This window comes from Melanotaenia boesemani, chromosome 20, assembly GCF_017639745.1.
Source record: "Melanotaenia boesemani isolate fMelBoe1 chromosome 20, fMelBoe1.pri, whole genome shotgun sequence".
Classification (NCBI taxonomy): Eukaryota; Metazoa; Chordata; class Actinopteri; order Atheriniformes; family Melanotaeniidae; genus Melanotaenia; species Melanotaenia boesemani.
This window is the reverse complement of record NC_055701.1, coordinates 18813968-18834600: the sequence shown is the minus strand read 5'-3', so window position 1 is coordinate 18834600 and position 20633 is coordinate 18813968. Positions and strand designations below refer to the sequence as shown.

Below are 20633 nucleotides of genomic sequence, written 5' to 3'. Positions count from 1 at the left end.
AAACTGAATTGACCATCAGTATGTTGTTGCGCCAGGAAGAGGCGCATTCAAATACGCTATTACACAATACTAATGACAGTTTTGCCAACACGCCTGTCTTGGATTTAGGATTCCTTTTGGGGATCTTCTGCTGAGCTGATATAGCTTATTTCCTGGTATATTGTCCTTAATTTTCCTCAACACTACGTGTTGCTTTGCCATTTTAATGCGGATAATTTATGCCATGACTTATTCATTCATGTATTCTTGGCACTCTCCAAAGTGCTGAAACACAATTATGTCGCTGTCCGTGGTGCTGATCCAGGATCAGTCAGCTCGAGTAAATATATTCTTGACTGTCATGATAACAAACTCCAATAAATTTAAATGTCTACCTCCCCTATTTTAAGTTTACCAGATTTAAAAACAAGAAGCACGGGTCTGTATGTGTTTTGTGTAAATTGTTCCTCTGCAGTATAATTATTTATGTCGAAAAGTACTATGTTTGCTTTGCATATACAGCGAAAAGTAACGTGAAATCTCATGTATGTAACCTCTCACGATAATTCCAGTCATCTTTTTCTCACAAAGTTCCAACGTTTGCTCTTGTTTTAATTTCTGCTGCAGCAAACCAAATCAAACTGACAGGGCCATGTTATGGTGATCCCGGAACGCTGTAGCCTATAGCCTACCTGATGTGGCTGAAACGTTGGCAAAAATAATTTGGATGCTGTTTAGTTTACATTTTTGGTCAATAAAAGAAAGCGATTTTTTTCCATCACTTTATTTGTCTAGAGTAATTTTACTTTCAGATTTATTATTTCTATATTTAATGTTTTTTTATATATATATTAGTTCAGTACGCTGTCAATGTGGTTTTTGTTTTATATGGTTTAATTCTCACTACTGCATTTATCATCACAAATAGCCTATTGGATTCCAACCACTAGGAAGTGTAAACTGAAAGAAAATCGAGTGTGGACAGAGAAGAGAGCATAGCACCTCCCACGTCATATCTGCGAGAAGGAGAGAGAGGCAGGGAGACGGAGACTGTGTGAGTGTCTGTGTGTGTGTGTGTGTGTGCATGTGTGCGTGTCTCTGCTTTGGTGGTGTCGGAAATCGGACGACATGAGCTCTACATGGACCGCGTAAAATGTTTTAAGACGCTTTCGGCGTTTGTCTTTCATCCTTCTGAATCGAGGACGAGCCTGAAGCGGAGCTACACATCACGAGCAGGTATGGAGATGCCTCTTGGTCCCCAAGTCTTCCACAGAGATTAGATGTTGGTATTCAGTGGCGTAGCCGCGGTCTTCTCTGCCTGGCTGGCTGTTGTGCGCACAAGATTCTCACTGCTCACGGCCCCAACACGGGATGCTCGCTTCCTTTGTCAGTGTCGTTGCTGTTGTTTTAAATTCATCCACACCGGCTCTTATCACGACTCATAATTCTGCTCGATAATCTCGATCGTGTGAATTAATTTTATACTGTTGTGTAAATGCCCCGCTCAGCCATATTGACAGTCAGCGGGAGAGAGGGGGGGGTAGGAGAGAGGGCAGAAATGAGAAGGTGTTGGGATTATCATATTGCTTTGAGGAGTAAAGGGAGGTGGAAGAGTGGGGGTGGGGGTTCGCTGCGACTGCAGAATGATGCACCGCTGTGAGATGGCGATCCTCTGGTATTTATGAATGAACCAAGCAGAGTGGGGTGGTCTGTAATGGCGTTGTGGGCCGACGGCAAACCCTCCTCTGCCACCCCTTCCTGACTACAGTCGAGGAGGAGAGGCACGTCAACATTACTCTATACACCAATAATGACGCGGCGTGACGCATAAAGCCTGATTTCTGAGGCAAATGCTACAGTTAATCCTCCATCTGGATCTTTGCTGCTCGGCATCGCCTCCTCCACGTTTGATGTGCTGTTTGTTTGTTTTTTGTTTGTTTGGTTTTTTTTGGAGCTAGGACTGGAGACGGGCCATCGTGATACGCACAAAGGAAATGTGAATCATTTAGGTTCTCTATGCGCGTGTACATATGTGTGCATATGCATGTGACTCAACTTCCTGTAAGCCCTGCTGCCAGTTGTATGAGTGCTTGTGTGTATGTGTGGGGAGGAGAGGGGGCGTTATGGCAGTAAATCCCGTGAGTAAAGCTTTAAAGAGCGTGGTTTAGAGTAGCGCAGAGATTCAGACTGTATTAAAAAACCTACATGTCTTGAGAGGGGATAAGTGGATGGACGAGGGAGTGTCGATGTTCTGCCTGTATGTCTCAGTCTGTCTTGGATGGTCACAGTGCAGTTGCATAAGAACACTTGTCTCTAGTGAGGCGCGATGAAGAAATGACTCAATACACGGTAACAAACAAGAGCAGAGTGAGGCAATGATGCTGGCGATGATGGCAATGCTTCTGGTGATGCAGCAGATGAGTATGAGGGTTATATTAGATGATGAGGATGAATTTGATAATGGATCATTTGCAGCTACTGGGCCGCCAGTGAGATAAGGAAAAATGTGTGAGTCTTTCCTGTAGCAATTAACAAGAGAGAGAGAAAATGACTATTGAATGCCTCGTTATGTAATATCTATGAATATGCACATATTTTCCATGCAGTATCCCAGAATTCAATAGATTTTTTTCCCATAGATTGGTGTCCGTATGTAGTTGTTTTGTTGGATTACTGCCATATTTCAGTGAGTTAAATATTACGAATGTTCAATTATTTGCTTCTCTTGAGAAAGATTCAAATAAGTATTCTTAAATGTTTTTTTTTTAATTTTAAAAATGTTAATCTTTTTTTTTATCTCTTGTCAAGACAGCATCACATTTAACACCTTATTAGAGGCATGTCTGTGTTATTTTAATTGTCGACTATAGTCACTGCATCATTTTTAGCCATTGTAATTCAATTTGAAGCAAATGGCAGCAGCAGCCTTGAACATCTGGTTATTCTTCCACATGAAAGTAGTGTAAATCCGCCCTCTTTTTAACAAATAAAGTGGAACATGACTGTTGAGTACACTATACTGCATACTATCTGTTTTTAATACCAGAGCAGATCAATGCTAAAGTGTTCTTGCTATTCTGCAGGCATCAGAATAGCAAGGTTCATGTAATCTTCATTATTCGTGGCCTTGGGAAGAATTTTCTTTTGCATAACTAATCACTGGCCTCAATAGCTGCTCTGTATCATTATGTACACCACGATGTAAGACTAAACATGTTTTTTTATTTACATTCTGCACAGATAAGCTATCCATTAAAGGTCTGTGCCATCCATCTTTATATTTCTTTAGATAAACTGAATTAGTTTTTTGTATGCTTTTTTCTTTGATGATGAAGAAAGATAAGAATTTATTATAATTCATGTTCACTTCAAAGTAGTTAAAACAAAAGTGTGAAGTGTGTTTCATTTGTCATTTCTGCCTGTAACCTTTAGATTCTCAGGCTTGAATCACAGCATTATCAGTTGTTAATAACTGATCAATAAAGTCAGTTCAAAACTGCCGACCCTGTTAGCACCTGCCACTGCAGGGAAGCTTCTGAGGTAAACCCCTCTAATATGTAATCTGCAGTATCATGATTTCAGGGCAAGAAGAGCATCAAACAATAGATATTCATGTTAAATAATAATTAATGATCCAACATAAAACAAGTACTTCTGCTCTTTTAACTGCTACAAACTGAAAATTACTATTACTATCAAATAGGTGTCTGGGTGTCTCCAGACTGGCTGACTGAGAGATTAGTAGGGTCATACTGAAAGAGCAGAAGGAGCTTCCCAAGAATCCTGAGGTCACACTAATACGCAGTACTAATACTCATTGAAAGACAAACTCCTCCTGCAAAGAACCAACACAAATCATTTTTACAGTGCTTGATTTTATCTCAGAAATGCATTTACTTAAAGCAGGGAGATATTTTCCTATGAATTTATATTGATGGTGAACTTTTTCATGTAGATACAGGCATTTTGAGCTTTATTACACAGTGAGCTTTAACAGAAGTCTGACATATATGTAGCTGTTATTATGTGAAGCTCTGTTTTATTTCATGCTGAGTCAGATGTGCAAGGTATATCAGAGAGCTTCAAGGTGCATATGCTCTTACACAAAGATTGTTGGTAACTTAAGTCCTGGGATTTGGGTCAATGCAGAGAAGGTCACAAGTACAGAGGAGGTTAAGCTCAATGATTAGCTCCTAAGCCAAGACCACAGTGCTTCAATCTCTAGGACAATGTAGCACAAATGCCCCATGCAAACAGCGGTGTGCGCTCAGTCATGGTATAGATTGACAGTGATGAGATGCATAGTTTTATATGTAAACCACAGTTCATTTTAATTTGTGTAATGCAATTCAGTGGAGTGTGATTAGAATTTTTTTATTTCTGTTGTCATACTGAAATATTTTTCAATGCTTGCTCTGATTAAATTATTTATTTAGCAGGCAATATGTAAAAAAGGTGAACGACCTAACCTAAGACTTAATCATAGTAATGGTTTCATATATTTGGAAATGTGCTTAGAGAGTTAAATAAACAGGTTCATAGCAGTCTCAGTGCTGACCATTAAAGAGCCTCGTAAAAGATGGAGACAGGAGGTAATAGCTTGCCTGGCTCTGTATGAGGGTACCAAAGTGTACCAATTTATAAAAACTATCTGAAAACAGTCATTTGTGCTCCTGCAGAGCTCAGACACAGAAGTATCTCTTGGTCGAGTTCAGTCATGTCTTGTTTGTCTGCAACATTTGTTACCTCTGTAACATAGCCAGGCTAGCTTAGCTTAGCACATAGACACAAGGTGTCAGACTTTTCATCTAACCCCTGACAGCTAATAGAAACACTCAAAATGTCAAACTATTTCTTTAACTTCAAAATTTTATTGTCATTAAATAAACATGACATTTCTTTGTAACTAGCCTATTAAGGGAGAGTTTAGATTTATCACAAATTGTGTAGCCATTTTAGTTAACAGTCATAAAAAAATTATATTCTCTGAAAGAGGACTGATTCTTATAATGAATCATGAATCATATAGCAAATTTAGATCCAAAAAGAAACATTCCTCATTTTTTTGTGCCCTCATCCTTCAGCACATCTCATTATAAAGCAGACTGAAATAATATTGATAATAATAAAAAGTACTAGTTTATCATCCTTTTTCAGGAAATATTATGGAGAAACATGTTCACATTCATGAGCCTCAAATTAAAGCCAACCAAGATCTTTAGATGGGCACATTCTGGGGAACTGACTATGTGTTATAGCAGGTGTGAGAGCAGTGAAGCAGCAGTGAGACTGAATCAAAATTTATGAACTGAAACTCCACAGTCTGCTCAAAGCTAATGAAAACGCCCGAGTCTTAAAATTGCCTTGCTAAAAACGCTGAATAATTCCTGTGGTAGAACACACACACACACACACTGTTGGAAAAGCATGAGCTGATTTGTGTGCAGAGAACAGGGAATTTTCTGCTTGACTGCACCGACTCAGACACACAATCCTACACCTAAGACGGTCTGACAGCTGAAGAAACTTTGTGCAGGTTTGTGACATGCGTGCCCCTCTGTGCACACACAGTGACAAGAAAACAGAATATTTCCGAAAAAACTCAAGCCGATAATCTGTTGATCCTATAATACACTCATTGCCAAATAGCTGTGTATCTACAGCATTCCAGTATGAGCAGCCTGATTAAAACCCTTTCTCTACAAGATACCATGGGACCGCTTTGTGGGTGTCTATTTAATCACGCTCTTGATCTGTTGAATGGTATTGTGTTTGATGTTGGTTAATGCGCTTCTTTTATGCTGCTGCGTAAGTGGCTCTCTTGAGGGAAATTATGTGCATATTTTTGCTAAAGGTGACATTTCTTTGCGCGCTCTGTAAAATAAACGAGTAGAGAAGGCTGTGTTGCATCTATTTTCTGACAGAGGCAAAAAGAGGCCTGTTTGGTCTGTGCCAATCTTATCTATCTAATGGAGTCTGGCTGCACTGCCACAGATGCATTTATAGTGTACCATTAATTCATTAAAGAACTGCAGTCCTCTCATTTCAAATGAAACAAGAGAAGAGAAAGGGAGGAAACGGGGAGCGACAGCTTGTATTGAGGAGGAGTGTCATTAATCTCAGAGGCCTGGTGTCAAGGACAAATGGTGGGGGAATGGAAGTACAGTATGTGTGTCACTGTGAGGTTGCACCTGTGTGTGCAGTTATAGTTGCTGACAGACGGAGGGAGACAGCTAATTTTAGCTCAGGTGAAAAAAGAAGGGGGAGGAGAGCAGAGGATGGTTTTGATGGGAAGAAGCTCAAAATGACGTCCGAAAAACACCTAAAAAAACAAACAGGCACCAAGAGTGGCAGATTGACAGACCATCAGGGCCTAGAGAGATGAGCTCCATTGATTCAAACCACAGTGGCTTTAGTTTATTGATCAAAGAGCATTGAGACCTGGGGTGTAACAGCACAGGAGACATGGGGGAAACAGCCAGAGGGAGCTCAGGGACCAGGTGAAAGACAAACAGAATATTAGATGTAACATAGATGCAAAAAGATTACGTGATGGCATATGAGCATCAACAGCATGTGTGATGCTCCATTTTATCATATTAAAATTTTGCACTTAAAATCCAAACAATTGTGATATTATCAGTATTTTTAGCAACATTCTCCACAGTTTCTATTTTATTAATAACATTTTTGTCATATAGTTGCAGAAGCCTGACAACAGTTACTCGGCTTACAATATAAGAGACATTTAGCCAAATTAAAATGAAAGGCAAAATAAAAACAAACAGTAGAATTATGGCTCAAGCTGTAGGATGCCAAACTAAACTGGAAACACTGACAGATCTTTTTTTAGCCACTTGGAGGCAGCACCATGAGCTCTAAATAAAACATTGACACACAGTATAACAGTATACAGCTGTTATGATGATTAAGCTTCCAATGAGTAATTAATTTAAATCATATTTATGGGGACCCAAATTTTAAGTCTAACTTACTCCCTCGCTGTCCTTGTTGTCTTGTTTCAAGCGGTTCATGAGGACAGAGTCAGGGGCATGAGATGCTCCACTGTTACCACTTTTCAACAGGCACAGCTGCAGTGCTGGTTTGGAGAGAGGGCTGATCTCAAACCAGTTCTTTCTCAGCCGCTACACAGACCTGCTGTAGGTCATACAGGGAAACTGATTGAAGAAGCATCTATGTGCAGTATGTGTTGGTCTCAAACCAAGAGCTGGTTATGTCTGGGGCTGGGAGTGTAGTAGAAAAACTATTTTTAAAAAGGAAAATAGTAATCATTGTGGATGTGAAATCGAAGCTGCAGTGTAGCAGTAATAAATAAGCTTAAATGGTTTCTGGGGCTTTTTGTGACTGTGAAAGCTAACTAATGTGCTTCATAAAACTTTGCCTCTTTCTGTCATAAATAACTATAATTAAAGCAGTAAGAGAATTAAACAAGACAATAAAACAATCATAAACAAAAATCAATGACTTAAAGATAAAATTTGCCGAAGAGCTGAAATATTTTTCAAAATTCTCAATAGATTTTTCCACAACAAAAACAACATCCATTTACACAAAGTCATCTGAAGCATGACCAACATGAAAATATGGAGAATAGTGACTATAAAGAACATAACGTTAAAAGGAAATTAAATATAAATTCCCTTTAGAAATTGTTATGTCAGAAACATTCACATCAAATTTGGATGGTAAAATCATGTTAGTGCATCATTTGTGCTTAAGTTTTTTTTTTGTCTGCCTGTGTTATCCGGCCTGACATAAAGCAGGTCGAATCACAGAGCAGCTCTGGCAGCTCAGACATGAATTCTTCAGCGTGACTGAAGACCTAATTAAAGTCAACAGTTTGGGGCAATGCAGATGACCATTGTTTCTGGCTATTTTGACATTTTATGCAGATTTGCCTATTTGCAGTGATGCAGCCCATTAACATGTAACTGACTGCACAGCTTTTCTGTTTCCACAGCTTTAAAACTATGGAAGGCATTTTATTCATAATTAAATGAATAGATAAATAATGAAATGAATAAATATTCCACAAAATAAATAATTATGCCAATAAAGTAAATGCAAAATGGATTAAAATAATGTACATTTTTCAATGGTTAACCTAGAGAGAGAGAGAGAGAGAGAGAGAGAGAGAGAGAGAGAGAGAGAGAGAGAGACATTAAAGCAGATTTCCCTTTTTTCTTTTTTTCTTTTTTTTTTTCCAGACCAATTCCAACAAATCATATTCTGCAGGGATGTGAGAGAGCCCCTTGCAAAAACTAAAATGAGGTTTTGTGTTTAGTATGGTCAAACTGAAATCTCCCCCATCAGTATGAGTGGGAATCATACTGCTTCTTTTTCTCAGATTTATTGGGAAGATGCACATGCATGAGATGCAGCAGGACATATTTACCGGGTAGTTCATCAGCCTGCATTGCTGCAACTCATTACTGTTATTTCAGTATTATTACTTGTGTTACCACATAGATAATTTTAGCGTGGATTCAGAGGTTTAATTGTTGATTACATAAACGGCACAGGCCCAACTGAGCATTTTTTGCAATGTCATTTGTTTCATTTTATAAAATGACAAATTTAAATTAATTTCTGAATTTATTATCTTGAGCTTGTCTTTTTACATTTTGGCCACACTAGAATGTGTTATAGTTATGATTGTGCATATCATGAAAGTGCATAATTATAAGATTTCCTGGACTCGAAAATCATAACTTACCTTTTAAAATCCATATACCTTCAAAATGTTATGTTTAACATTATATGAAAATGTCATGAATTTGATATTGCAACGCTACACCACAAACTGCTTATAAGAGTGAACAGAGATGTTATTTTCTGGCTGTCACACCAGAGAACCCGCTCCAAGTCCCATTCAAGTCCCATTCCAGTCCCATTTAATTCACTGATGGCCCACAACTTCTCAGCAAGAGGGGCACTAGAAGGGTAGTCTGGTGAGGCATAGACCACCACCAAAATCTGACTGATTCCTGAAGTGCCACCCTAAGAATAAACAGGTCTATTATCTAATTCTAACAAATATTTGATGTAAACTGATCTTTTGGGCAAACCTCAGATGCCCAAATGCAAATAAATGCAGCTTGTAATGTACTTCTACATGTGACTCTACATCAACACTATAATGTTCTAGATCATAATGCAGCATTCATATAGCATCATCTCGCTAAATGCCGATGATAATATTGGTCCAAACTGTTTACATTTTATGTCGAGGATGTAAATATAAATAAAACCACCAGATGTGACAACTAAGCAAAGTTAAACGGACAATAGGGTTGGAGAAACATAGATAAAACTTGATGAAGCCATACAATGCAGGGTCACTTTAAGTAAATATTTGTTGCCAAAGAAAAATATCGTTGACTGTTTGTAATTAATTTTCATGTAAGTTTGATTTTAACAGCAATCATTTTTTGCTGATGTTTGGTCATCCTAAATTTTTTTTTTTTTTTTTTTTTTTGCCAATAATCTAAAAGCTCTTCTGCTATGTGTTTTTTATTCTTCTCTAAAACTTTATAGTAACTACAGCTTTCAATGTTGTTGTTTGGAGTTTGGTTGTATTACATCATGTTGCATTAAACACTCATGGTGGTACTGTGGCATCTCTGTATGTAGCTCAGGAGATCATTTTCCTGAGCAGAAATGATCCAACATAATCTGGACCAGGGTTTGCTGTAAATGATGAAATGCAGAGATGTTTGGAGTCAACACAGAAACTGTAACTCCGTAAGAGATATTGATTAGGAAAAAAAGCAGGTTGGAGGTTCACCAAACTCATTCTCTTAATTTGTATTCTGGCTCATATTCAAAGCACATGGATGCTTAAAACACTTTAAACTCTGTAGCTTTAGGGCAAATCCAGCCAGGGTCTTTGAGTTGTGCTGTCCAGACATTTTTAAGGAATGCTCCTCTTTGGCTAAAATGATCCTCTTATCCTACTTTTTCTTACCTTTATTCCTCTACATCCTCTCATCTTCAATATCACAGGTGTAACACAGTCTTAAGCCTGAGAAGGCAGAATGCCGGAGCAGAGCAACGACTATCGTGTGGTGGTGTTTGGAGCAGGTGGAGTGGGGAAGAGCTCCCTGGTTCTACGTTTCGTGAAGGGTACTTTCAGGGACACCTACATCCCCACAGTGGAGGATACCTACCGCCAGGTGATCAGCTGTGACAAGAGCGTATGCACCCTCCAGATCACAGACACAACAGGCAGCCACCAATTCCCAGCCATGCAACGTCTCTCCATCTCCAAGGGCCACGCCTTCATCCTGGTTTACTCCATCACAAGCAAACAGTCCCTGGAGGAGCTCAAACCCATTTATCAACAGGTGAGGAGTGTTCAGATGTGTCTGTGCATGGCCAAGTTTAAAGTCAAAACCTATCTGTAACTTTACAGAAATCTATCAGTGGGCATGACTTTTAAAAATCATTAAGTATGGCCCTGGTGATAAACATGATTATTTTAAACAAACTAGCATCAGCTGTAGGGCTGCACAATATTTGAAAAAACTGACACTGTGTTTTATATATGCGATCTATATTCGGATATGAAAAAATACAGGAATGTTCAGTTATGCTGCACTCCTGCCATCTTAACAATTAACCTGCACTGATCTTACCTCTTTTTGTGAATGTTACAAGTATGGTTTTTGTATGTAGGCCTATTTGAGAGTCCGTTGTCGCTGCATAATACTCCATATCTGACAACTTTGTTTGAACTTTTGCTTTGCATTTACCATACAGCTCTGGGATGGCAACTTGAGAAAAAAGTTTGCGTGACGGTATAATATACCATTTCTCAAGTGATCTGATCAATTATGTTGTTTGGAAATCAACATAATGGGTACCATGTCTTTAGACAGCTAAAAAGTGATAGCATCCAATATTTTTTTCTGCCGTTTGGAGCCTTTCTCATATGGTTTAACACTAAAGGCTTCCGAAATGTTTTGTTGTTGTTGTTTTGGACAATACTCAGATCTGGCTTAGCATTTGTCGTAGACTACTGAGCTGTGTGGCGCCGACCAAAATGGTCAAACAAATTAGCCGGGCTTCCTCTCGTTGTAGCAACAGTTGCAAAGCAGAACATGCGTTTGGTCAATATCATCCTTCTTGTAGCATAAATAATTCCAGATAACTGATTTTGCTTTTCTTTTCAACATCAAGTCTTCGTTTTCTGTGATTTTCTCTTATTTGTTTCTGATTTTTCAAATGAATGAAATGAAATGAATGAATGAAATGAAAATGAATGAATGAATGAAATGAATGAATGAAATGAAAAATACTTTATTAATCCCTTTGCAGGGAAATTCATGTTTTCAGTACAACCCATCCAAGACTAGACAAAACAACATATGATGACACAAACAGAACAGGCATACACTGACGGAGCAGCCATTTCTACAGCGCTCCTTAAATCAGCGATTTGCTCCATGTGCAGGGGCGTGGTCTGGTTTGGCAAACTGATTAAGAACATTTGTGATTGGTGGATTGCTGCACGGAGTGTGTTGGATACTTTTGAAATTAGATAAGAACACATTGAGTTCATTTGCCTCCTTCATTGCAAGACCTGCATCACTATTGTGCACATGTAGATTGCATGACGATGCACAAACAATATATTGTGCAGCTCTAATCAGCTGTATGCTTTTATCAATTCAATTCATTGTGATTTATAATTTGTAAGCTCATATTACCATTTATTACCACAACATCCAGTAATCTTAGCTAATTTCTGCAAAGCAGCATCAAGATATTTCTTCACCTTAGGATTTTTATTTGGCCCTTTCCAGAAGTTTAAGTTAAACTTATGATTCAAATATGTTTAAGTGGATGCTATGAATAGTTTTTTACCAGGTCACATATGTGTCAGGCAGTGATTGACTTTGCCACTATTTTCCCAGTCAAAGAACATGTGTGTTGCTCCACATCACCGTCTGCAAAGCAGCTGCCCAGCTTATCCTGTCCGTGGTCAGTTTAGTCCATCAAAAGTTATGTTAGACTTGTTCAAAAAGGCATAAAAGGTGGTAAATTCCATGCTTTATTTTTAATATCTCATAGTTGGTATTTTGAGATTAGACTGGCAGACTCTATGTTGACCAGCTGCAATGACATTAAGCAACTATGGAAATAGTGACAATCATCAATATTTTATGATGGCAAAATCAGTCAGTTTAAAATGTTGTCAGAAATAATAATGAAAAATATATTTAAATGAAGTAAGAAAATTTACACTTTAAGGATTAATATTGTTAAAAAAAATTTAAATGAAAAGCAGTTTTTCTTTAAGGCTTTAAGTTTTCTGGCTACAACTGCAGAGTTGTTTATTTTTTTGTTTGTTTTTTGTTTTTGTTTTTTTTGTTTGTTTGTTTTTGTTTTGTTTTTGTTTTTTTCTGCAGGTCTTGGCCATTAAAGGAAATGTTGAGGCTATCCCCATCATGCTTGTGGGAAACAAGAGTGACGAGACCCAGCGAGAGGTGGAGACCAAGGACGGGGAGGCCCAGGCCAACCAGTGGAAGTGTGCTTTCATGGAGACGTCGGCCAAGACCAACCACAATGTCACCGAGCTCTTCCAGGAGCTCCTTAACCTGGACAAGAAGAGGAACATGAGCCTCAACATCGACGGCAAGCGCTCTGGGAAGCAGTCCCGTGCAGAGAGACTGAAGGGCAAATGCAGCGTGATGTAAATCCAGAAGAGGAAGAGAGGGGAGGGAAGAAAGGGGTGGAGGAAATACAGATCAGGAGAGGTAAAGAAGGAAGACGAGACAGGAGACCCGCAAAAGGTATCACTCAGAGCAAAAATGTTTGGGAATCTCATCATCCACATCCTCCACTGCTTGGGTGGTGCATTAAAAAACACAACATACATACAGGTTGGAACATACATCCATAAGTGTTTGGCTAAAAGGATGAATATCAAGAAATGAAGTTGGAAACAGCAAGAGTTTGGATGTGTGCATCGTCCAAGTGCTACAAAACCTGTGCTTTGGCAATAGTACAGGCCACAGACTGAGATTGAAGGTCTCGGATCCACTCAAAACATTTAGCGTCTTCTTTCACTACTAGCCTGCCCTCCCTCCCTGCTCTGCTCACATTTAAGCTCCCCTTCAACATCCAAAAACCCTCATCTTCTCCTCATCCTTGGCATAGCCACTATTATAACCATAGAGAAATGTAATGTAGATGTAACCAAGTTGATAAATTTAGTTAAGCTCGCTCATCTGCTAAAAGCATCATTTTAACAGACTGATGTGTCTGTCATGCTCATATATACAGGACTCCAACATCTGAGACTGCAAGCATGAACGCCACTCAGCAAAACATACGAGCCAGCCACGTTACAGAGCCACAACAGGGGACTCTGATGTATATAAACATGGGGTATTCACATATATGCTATTTAGCCGACATGCCGTACCCCAGCTAGTATATCAGTAACAGACGTAGAGAGACTCAAATCAGAATGATCAAAGCTTAAATTTGTGGCTAGAGGACAAACTCACCCATCCTCTCAACCTCATCGCTAGTCTTAAGAAAAAGATCCTTCTTTTTTTTGGTCACACGGTAATGATGTGAAAAACTCGTCTGCAAACCCTCTACATGTCCTCATCAGGTGTGAGGGCATCAACTGGCAGGGTATGCACACTGCTACGACGCAACAATCCTTTTAAGACTTTCATCAAGTGTAAAATAACCCTGAACATAGGAAGTTGGACTCTCATCAGAACAGAAATGCAAGCTTGCCTTGTCTATGAGGATGTTACACTTGGATAATCATTGCCAAGCTGGTAAAACGAAAGGGAACTGGGAAGAATTTTAGTTCTGAGGTCGAGAATGTCAGCTTGCTTTGGTACTTTTCATGTGAAGATTTCTCTTATGCCTTTTTTTTTATTTGTTTTTTTCTTCTTCTTTTTTTGCTTTAAAATGCTGTTTTAATGTAAAGTATCAAAACAAAAACCCTCAACAAAAAGCACACAGAAGGAAGAGAAAATGGGGGGTTGTTGTAAGTAAACTTGCTCCATGCAGCTTATCCAATCAATTGCTAATTTTGTTTCCTTTTTTGGGTTGGTTTGGTTGCAATGTTGCTTGTACGCTCATCCAGGCATCAGTGAACAGGAAACAGGACACATACTGATACATACAAAGCACGCACACAAATGCATCCATGCAAGCGTCAGAAAAGTGAAAACACACATATACAAAGAGCTCTACATGAAGACAAACAGGGCTCACTCAGCCCAAATGCCCTCACATTGCACTTTATACCATAATCACACACACTCACAATTTTTCTTTATTGTGTTTTTGCCTACATTATGTATAAGATATATGAATGCCACTGAATAGCTCTACTGTATCTCCTAAGTGCATGAATACACCTTATTTTTCATGCAGGAGCTCTGAATATTATACACAGGACAGCCAAAAGCACAATATTTTTTACAAACATATCTGTGCATTTTTTGTTAGTTCTTTGTATTTATTTGGTCTCTTTTGTACAGTTTCCATCTCTAACATCTATCCAGCAGTCTTAAGCATGGAGGAACAATTGCTTCATGATCATCGGTATCTCTTTTATTCATGATGTTTTATTTGTCCAGTACATGGCACAATGAGGTTGTGGTTCTGCTGAACAACAGGGTATTGTCATGTGACCGGTTGGCTGTGTTTGTGAAATGTGACGTAATCCCGGCATGATTGTCCGGATGCCGAGGAGGTTCCGATTATTTGTCCACTTTGCTTAATTTCTCAGGCGGTTTAAACAACAATTTGTGTGGAGGATAATCTGCTTCTGTACTGTTAAATCCAAAGACACAGATGACAGCCCCTTTTTAACTGTGTGTCCATCTCTCGGGAAAAAAAAAAAAAAAAAAAGAGAAAAGCACAGCAACTGTTGTCGTCTGTCTCCCTCTCTGTCTTTATGTGTGCAGCAGGATCAACAACTGGGTTCTTAAAGGTGACATTTTACTTGAAGACTTGCTTATTAATCAGCAGCGCCTCATTTACAAGCACCTTGTCAAATGACCTGCCTGCATCATTTATATCCACAGGCCCTCATTAAACTATTCCAGAAGTGTGGTTATTGTAAATAAGCATATGGTAATTTAGTAAAATGTCTCTAAGAGCTTCAAGTAAGATGTTACCCCTGTAAAGAAATACTGTAACCATTGTCTTTCTGGGAAGAAACCCTTTGTAACCAGGAGATGTTGTTACAGTTGAAGGTCCAGTGTTGCTATGTACTTTAATATACAGCTTAATAATGATACTCATATCTTGTACTTGATACATCCATGCTCCAGATCTATTAATTAGATAACACTAGCAAAATGTGAATATGTAACTAAAGGTTTCACTTCATGGCTGTTACTTTTTATGTTCGGAATGAATCCGTTGTTATTGATGTGTTGTACTTTGCACTGATGTGAGGTCCTGTTAAACTTCAAATTTTACATTGTAAACGTACCCTTTACCTGTTAGATGCCAGGGATGCACTCTCAAACTCATTTATACTCTTTATTTCATGTGAAAAAGATATGATTTAGTTAATATTTTCCAGTTTCTTTTCTTTTTTTTTCTTTATCTATTATAATGCCAGACAGATAGGGTACAACCTACAGTACGTGATGTGGCCATGTGAAGCATTAAATTTGATTTGTAATGATTATCAGGCCCAGCTCCAGTCTGATCTGATGTACTACGGGCGGTGGTGCACAAACTGCATAAATATCAGCTTGACACGTCTGGTTGCTTCACACAAATCCCAGATTGCGTGCGCATGTTTGTGCAATCTGTTGTTCTGCTGACGTTAACAGGAAACTGTCATTGTTCATGTCCCTGCATGGAATATGATACAGCAGAGAGGAAAAACAATGAGGCAGCGTGCGACAGCAGTATGGACTACAAGCTGGAGCGAGGGAGGGAACAGGGCTTTAAATAGACGTAGTGTGAAAATATGACGTTCATCTGCACTAAATGTGGTCCATAAGATTTAGTCGAGCCTGTCTATGTGAGAAGATGGCATGCATGTGGTGGGTCTGAGCATCCATTGAGTTTGTGGACTGTGTGTGTTAAATGCTTGCAAGAATCAGGACAGACACCTCTACCCCTCTGCTCCCATGGCCTGTCTCATTTCATTTATCAATGAAGTATATTCACTGTTGCTATGTGTGTGACTGTGAGAAGCATCCATGTGTGTGTGTGCATTCAGCCACCTTTTTGCACTCCTTTTAGCCTGTATGAGTTGTGTGTATGTGTGCATGCTTGTGTGTTGTTGCTGCTGTGTCTGTCAGACATTCAAAGCTATCTAATAGAGAAAGCCTACATGTTCTGCATGAATCGTCCTACACAACACACCCTATTCAAACACAAAGATAAACAAGGCGTGTATAGTCCTGATCAGAACTATTTACACTTTTAAATTCTACACAAAGTTGCTTCCAAGGGCCCTACTACTGAGGAAGAGGCAAAAAAAAGTTTCTATAAATGTTTTCAAAGTGAATCAACCACCTTGAGAGCGCAATGTATCAGCTCCTTTATAGGCAACAGATTGAAGTCCATAACATAAAAGAAAATCCTATCTACAGTAAAACAGCACAGTGGCTCTGACATGCTTTGCAGCCTCTGTTGCTGATGCTACTAACGGCTTTAAATGATAAAGATAACAAATGCATTTCAGTACTTGACTTGACAAAAATGGCCCATTTTGACCTGGCAAGCAGTGACTTCAAACCTAAATCCCGGTGAAAACCACTAGAGGAGCTGTAGCCCATCGTTGCAACACAGCTCTTGAATATTTTAAATAGCTTAAATGTACAGCTGTAGAAAAACGTTAGAAACCTGCTTTTAGATGGAACAACCACTTGCAGCAGGATTCCTAAACTCCAGTATTCAAGGACCACTATCCTGTAGGTTTCCTTGCTTGCATTCACCTGGCTCATTTACAGGCTTCTGCAGAACCTGAGAACAATGTGTTGAGGTGATCTGCTTCATTTTAATTAAGTGTGTTGAAGCAGGGAACCATCTAAACCTGCAGGCCAGTGGCCTTCAAGGACTGAAGCTGAAGGCCTATTCCCAAAAAGTTCTCCAACCAAATATCAGTAAAGCTTGCCAGTAACTACTTGGGGTTTAGATTAGTGTATTTGTCATTTTACTATATGAAAGCATTTTTATTCATGTTATTAATGTTCAGTAACTATCATCAGTTAATTAAAATATTCTGATGACACAAAATGGGTCAATTTGTGTTAATTTTTTTAATTAAAATCTAAAATCTGTGCTAACAGCTCACAATTCTCACCAGATATGAAGGCAAAACAAGCACACTGCATGCCCTCATTTGCATACGTAAACACATATTATATCAACACAGGCCTCATAATTTGCTGGCCAGTTGTTTTTTTCCGATCTCTGCTGTATACAGTCACCTGTGTCAGCATTAGCATTCAAATCTGCAGTTCAAATCTTGAGCTACTTTTGAGTTCGTCCCACTGATTTCTGTGTGTTTTTGTTGGACTGAAAACGGGCCCTGCTCACATCCGATTGTAGATAGCTGTAAATATTGTTCAAAGGATTTAATATTACAGAGATGTGAGCGTGTGCAGAGTGAAGGATTCTGAGTGGGAAAGTAGTGATCTGCAACATTTCATTCTGCTTCTTCAGACTAACAGATTTTACTGTTTGCAAAATCTATCAAAATGCCACGTTTCACTGCACAAATATTTTTCCTTCAATAAAAAAGCATTTAAATATACTGAATTGAGTTTGATCCTTATTATTTCATAATTTCAAATTAACTATACAACAATAACAGTTTGGGCCTCCATTGACATTCTCATTGGCAGCACACAGATTTTAATGAAGGACCAGCTGAAGATTAGTGTCAGGGAACATTTCAGTCATATTGCTGATAACCAGTATGAAGAGTAGTTAACAGAACTGTAAAACACAAGAAAAGGCTGTATTGTTTTTTTTTTTTGTTGTTGTTATTTTTTTTTTGTTTTTTTTTTTCATCTGGCTCATTTCTACCAGCGAGGGGTAGGTTTCTGTCCTGTCCATTTCAGCTTCTTGTCAGAACATCTGAAGAAAATCAGGACAAAAATAGAAACACACTCCCACTGACCCTGCTAGCCTCTCTGGCTCACCCCTCACCATGACCTTGTCTGATCACCTCAGATCCTCACAGGCTGTTTTTGCAGACAGGAGGTGTGAAGTGGTGGTATATAGACTTCGTGGGTTGTGTAGTTTGGTACTATCCTGTCGCTCTGGCTCTTCATCCCTGCATGGTCCCCATTGGTGTTCCAGCCAGCATGAGAACAAGGACACAAACTGTGAATCATCTTTGTATTTTTTAAAGAAACTCTTCAGCAGCGTTTATCACTATGATTTTGCAAATGGTTTATTTTTTTCAGCATTTATTGCTTTTGTAAAGAATTTTGTTGTTTTTCTCTGTCTTTGTTAGGATTTTTTTTATTTAAATATATATAATGTATAGATATTTATTCTAGCAATAGTCTTCCTATTAAGATATACTGTGCTGATGCATCCTCTGAATAATTAAAACTGAACACACACACACACACACACATATATACATATATATATATATATAAAAATATATATATATATATATATATATAAAATCAAATCTGCAAAATGATTTTCCTAATAAAAATCTGAAATGAGGCGTGTCTGTTGTCTTTTCTTCAATAACTGGTTAATTATTATTATTACTATTATTAGTTTTTATTCATGCTAACAGAAGTGAACCACTGTGATCCTTTAAGCAAGGCACTTAACCCCTCCCAGCTGCTCCCCGGGCACCAAAACATGGCAGCCCACTGTTCCCTAAATGGGTCAAATGCAGAGCCGAATTTGACAGCTGCAATTAACAAAGTAAAAACAAAATGAATTATTATTACCATTATTATTACATTCACCGTTTTTAATCCTAATGAAATGGCTTGAGGAATATCAATAATTTACTTTAATCTATAATACATCAACAACTGTTTAATGAATGGACAGTTTTGGTTTGAGGATGTTTTGGCGTTCCACAGACCTTTTCTCCAGTATCACTGTGAGGCTGATATTTGTGGGTTTTGGCAAAAATTCCTTAATAATCATTAGAAATATTACTGTAAAAATGTATAAACTTTCTAACACTATAATTTGACATTTTTGGGAGGTATTTTCTAATCATGCAACTTTTTTAAGACTTAAAGTCCAATTAAGACTATAAACTTTAAGGCTTATTTACGGTTAGAACTCACTTTAACCTCTTTATTTATATAACGTTGAGTAGGTTTAGTCTACACCATATTTTTTAAGTTTATCATTTGTTACTGTGGAGCACAAAATAAACCCATCTAACTGCTTGTATTTACCTCAGTTTTCTGCTATGCTGTAGCACGACAAACCCGTGGACTGCTTCCAGTGACCTTATTCACACAATGTCAAGAAATCACACATTGATGGTAGCGTCTGTCTTTCACGCCTTCTTTCACTCTCAGTCCTTTCTTAACCCTCTGACATCTGCTTGGGGATGCTTTGCCCAGCACTGTTGCTATGGAGACTGTATGACGTTGACGGCGGATGTGGCATCAGGGTGGTGTGACTCTGGCAGATACAGAGATGGGTTACGACAGGCGGAGGTCTCCCGGCTTACTGCTGGGGTGTAGCCTACTACAACGGAGGAGGAGGACAATGCGAAAACTCTTGCCCCTCAGGGCATAAGTGGCAACCCCTCAGCTGGGCCTTAATTAGATGATCATCTTGTCCACACACACTCTGCAGTGCAGATGCACGTGCTTCTCCACACTTTTAGCCCATTAGGTCAATGATAAGCCTGCAAGCGCACATGACCAAATAAATTGGGATGGGTTGGTGGGGGCCCCCCTCCGTCCGCCTGAGAGCATTGTTGTGACTCATGGGCTTCCACCATTTATTTCTTAGAAAATGAAGAGCTCTGCTCCTGTTCACATGGAGGCGAGAAAATAGTGACTGTGACAGCAGAAGAAAGAGACACAAATGAAGAAGGGTGGGAGAAGGAGAAAGGAGATGAAAAGAAAGGGAAATGTAAAGACATAATTTCATACATCAGTGGAGACGAGGGCAATGGGTGTGAGTCAAAAATAGCTCTCTGGTGGTTATGATAAAGAGCATCTGAAAAAGCTTCCAAATGGCCACATAAAGGATATAAACATCAAATTATAATGGTGATGAATACACTTGGATCTTGGTCTCAGTCCACGTCCCAAGCTTTAATAATAATAATAATAATAATAATAATAATAATAATAATAATAATAATTTTAAAGTCCTTACACATCAGACCTTTATGCTCCCGTTTGGCATGTTCACAATCCACTCATATTAAGCCAATAATCATGCAATAGATGCGATGCTTTCAGCTATAAATGTGGAGGAGTGGACTTCCGTTTGGTGGGAACGATGGTTGCTTGGAATAGAGGGAAAGGCCCACATTTCCCCCGGGATTTTGGAATTGATCGACGGACAGATCGATGGCGCCATCGCGTGGTAGACTATTAAAATGGATTCAATGACAAGTTATTGAAACAAAGATCCAGATGTGCACATGCGTGATCGTGGCTTTATGGGCT

The 20633-nt window shown here is 38.8% G+C and overlaps 1 protein-coding gene across 1 annotated transcript; it reads left to right on the top strand.

The window, feature by feature from the left end:
• Positions 1-1029: 1029 nt before the first annotated feature.
• On the top strand, positions 1030-13408 carry diras1b (DIRAS family, GTP-binding RAS-like 1b). Its single transcript, XM_041972842.1, has 3 exons — positions 1030-1215; positions 10006-10346; positions 12414-13408. Exons 2-3 carry the CDS (start codon positions 10038-10040, stop codon positions 12699-12701), a joined length of 597 nt encoding a protein of 198 aa, XP_041828776.1. The 5' UTR covers positions 1030-1215; positions 10006-10037; the 3' UTR covers positions 12702-13408.
• Positions 13409-20633: the final 7225 nt, after the last annotated feature.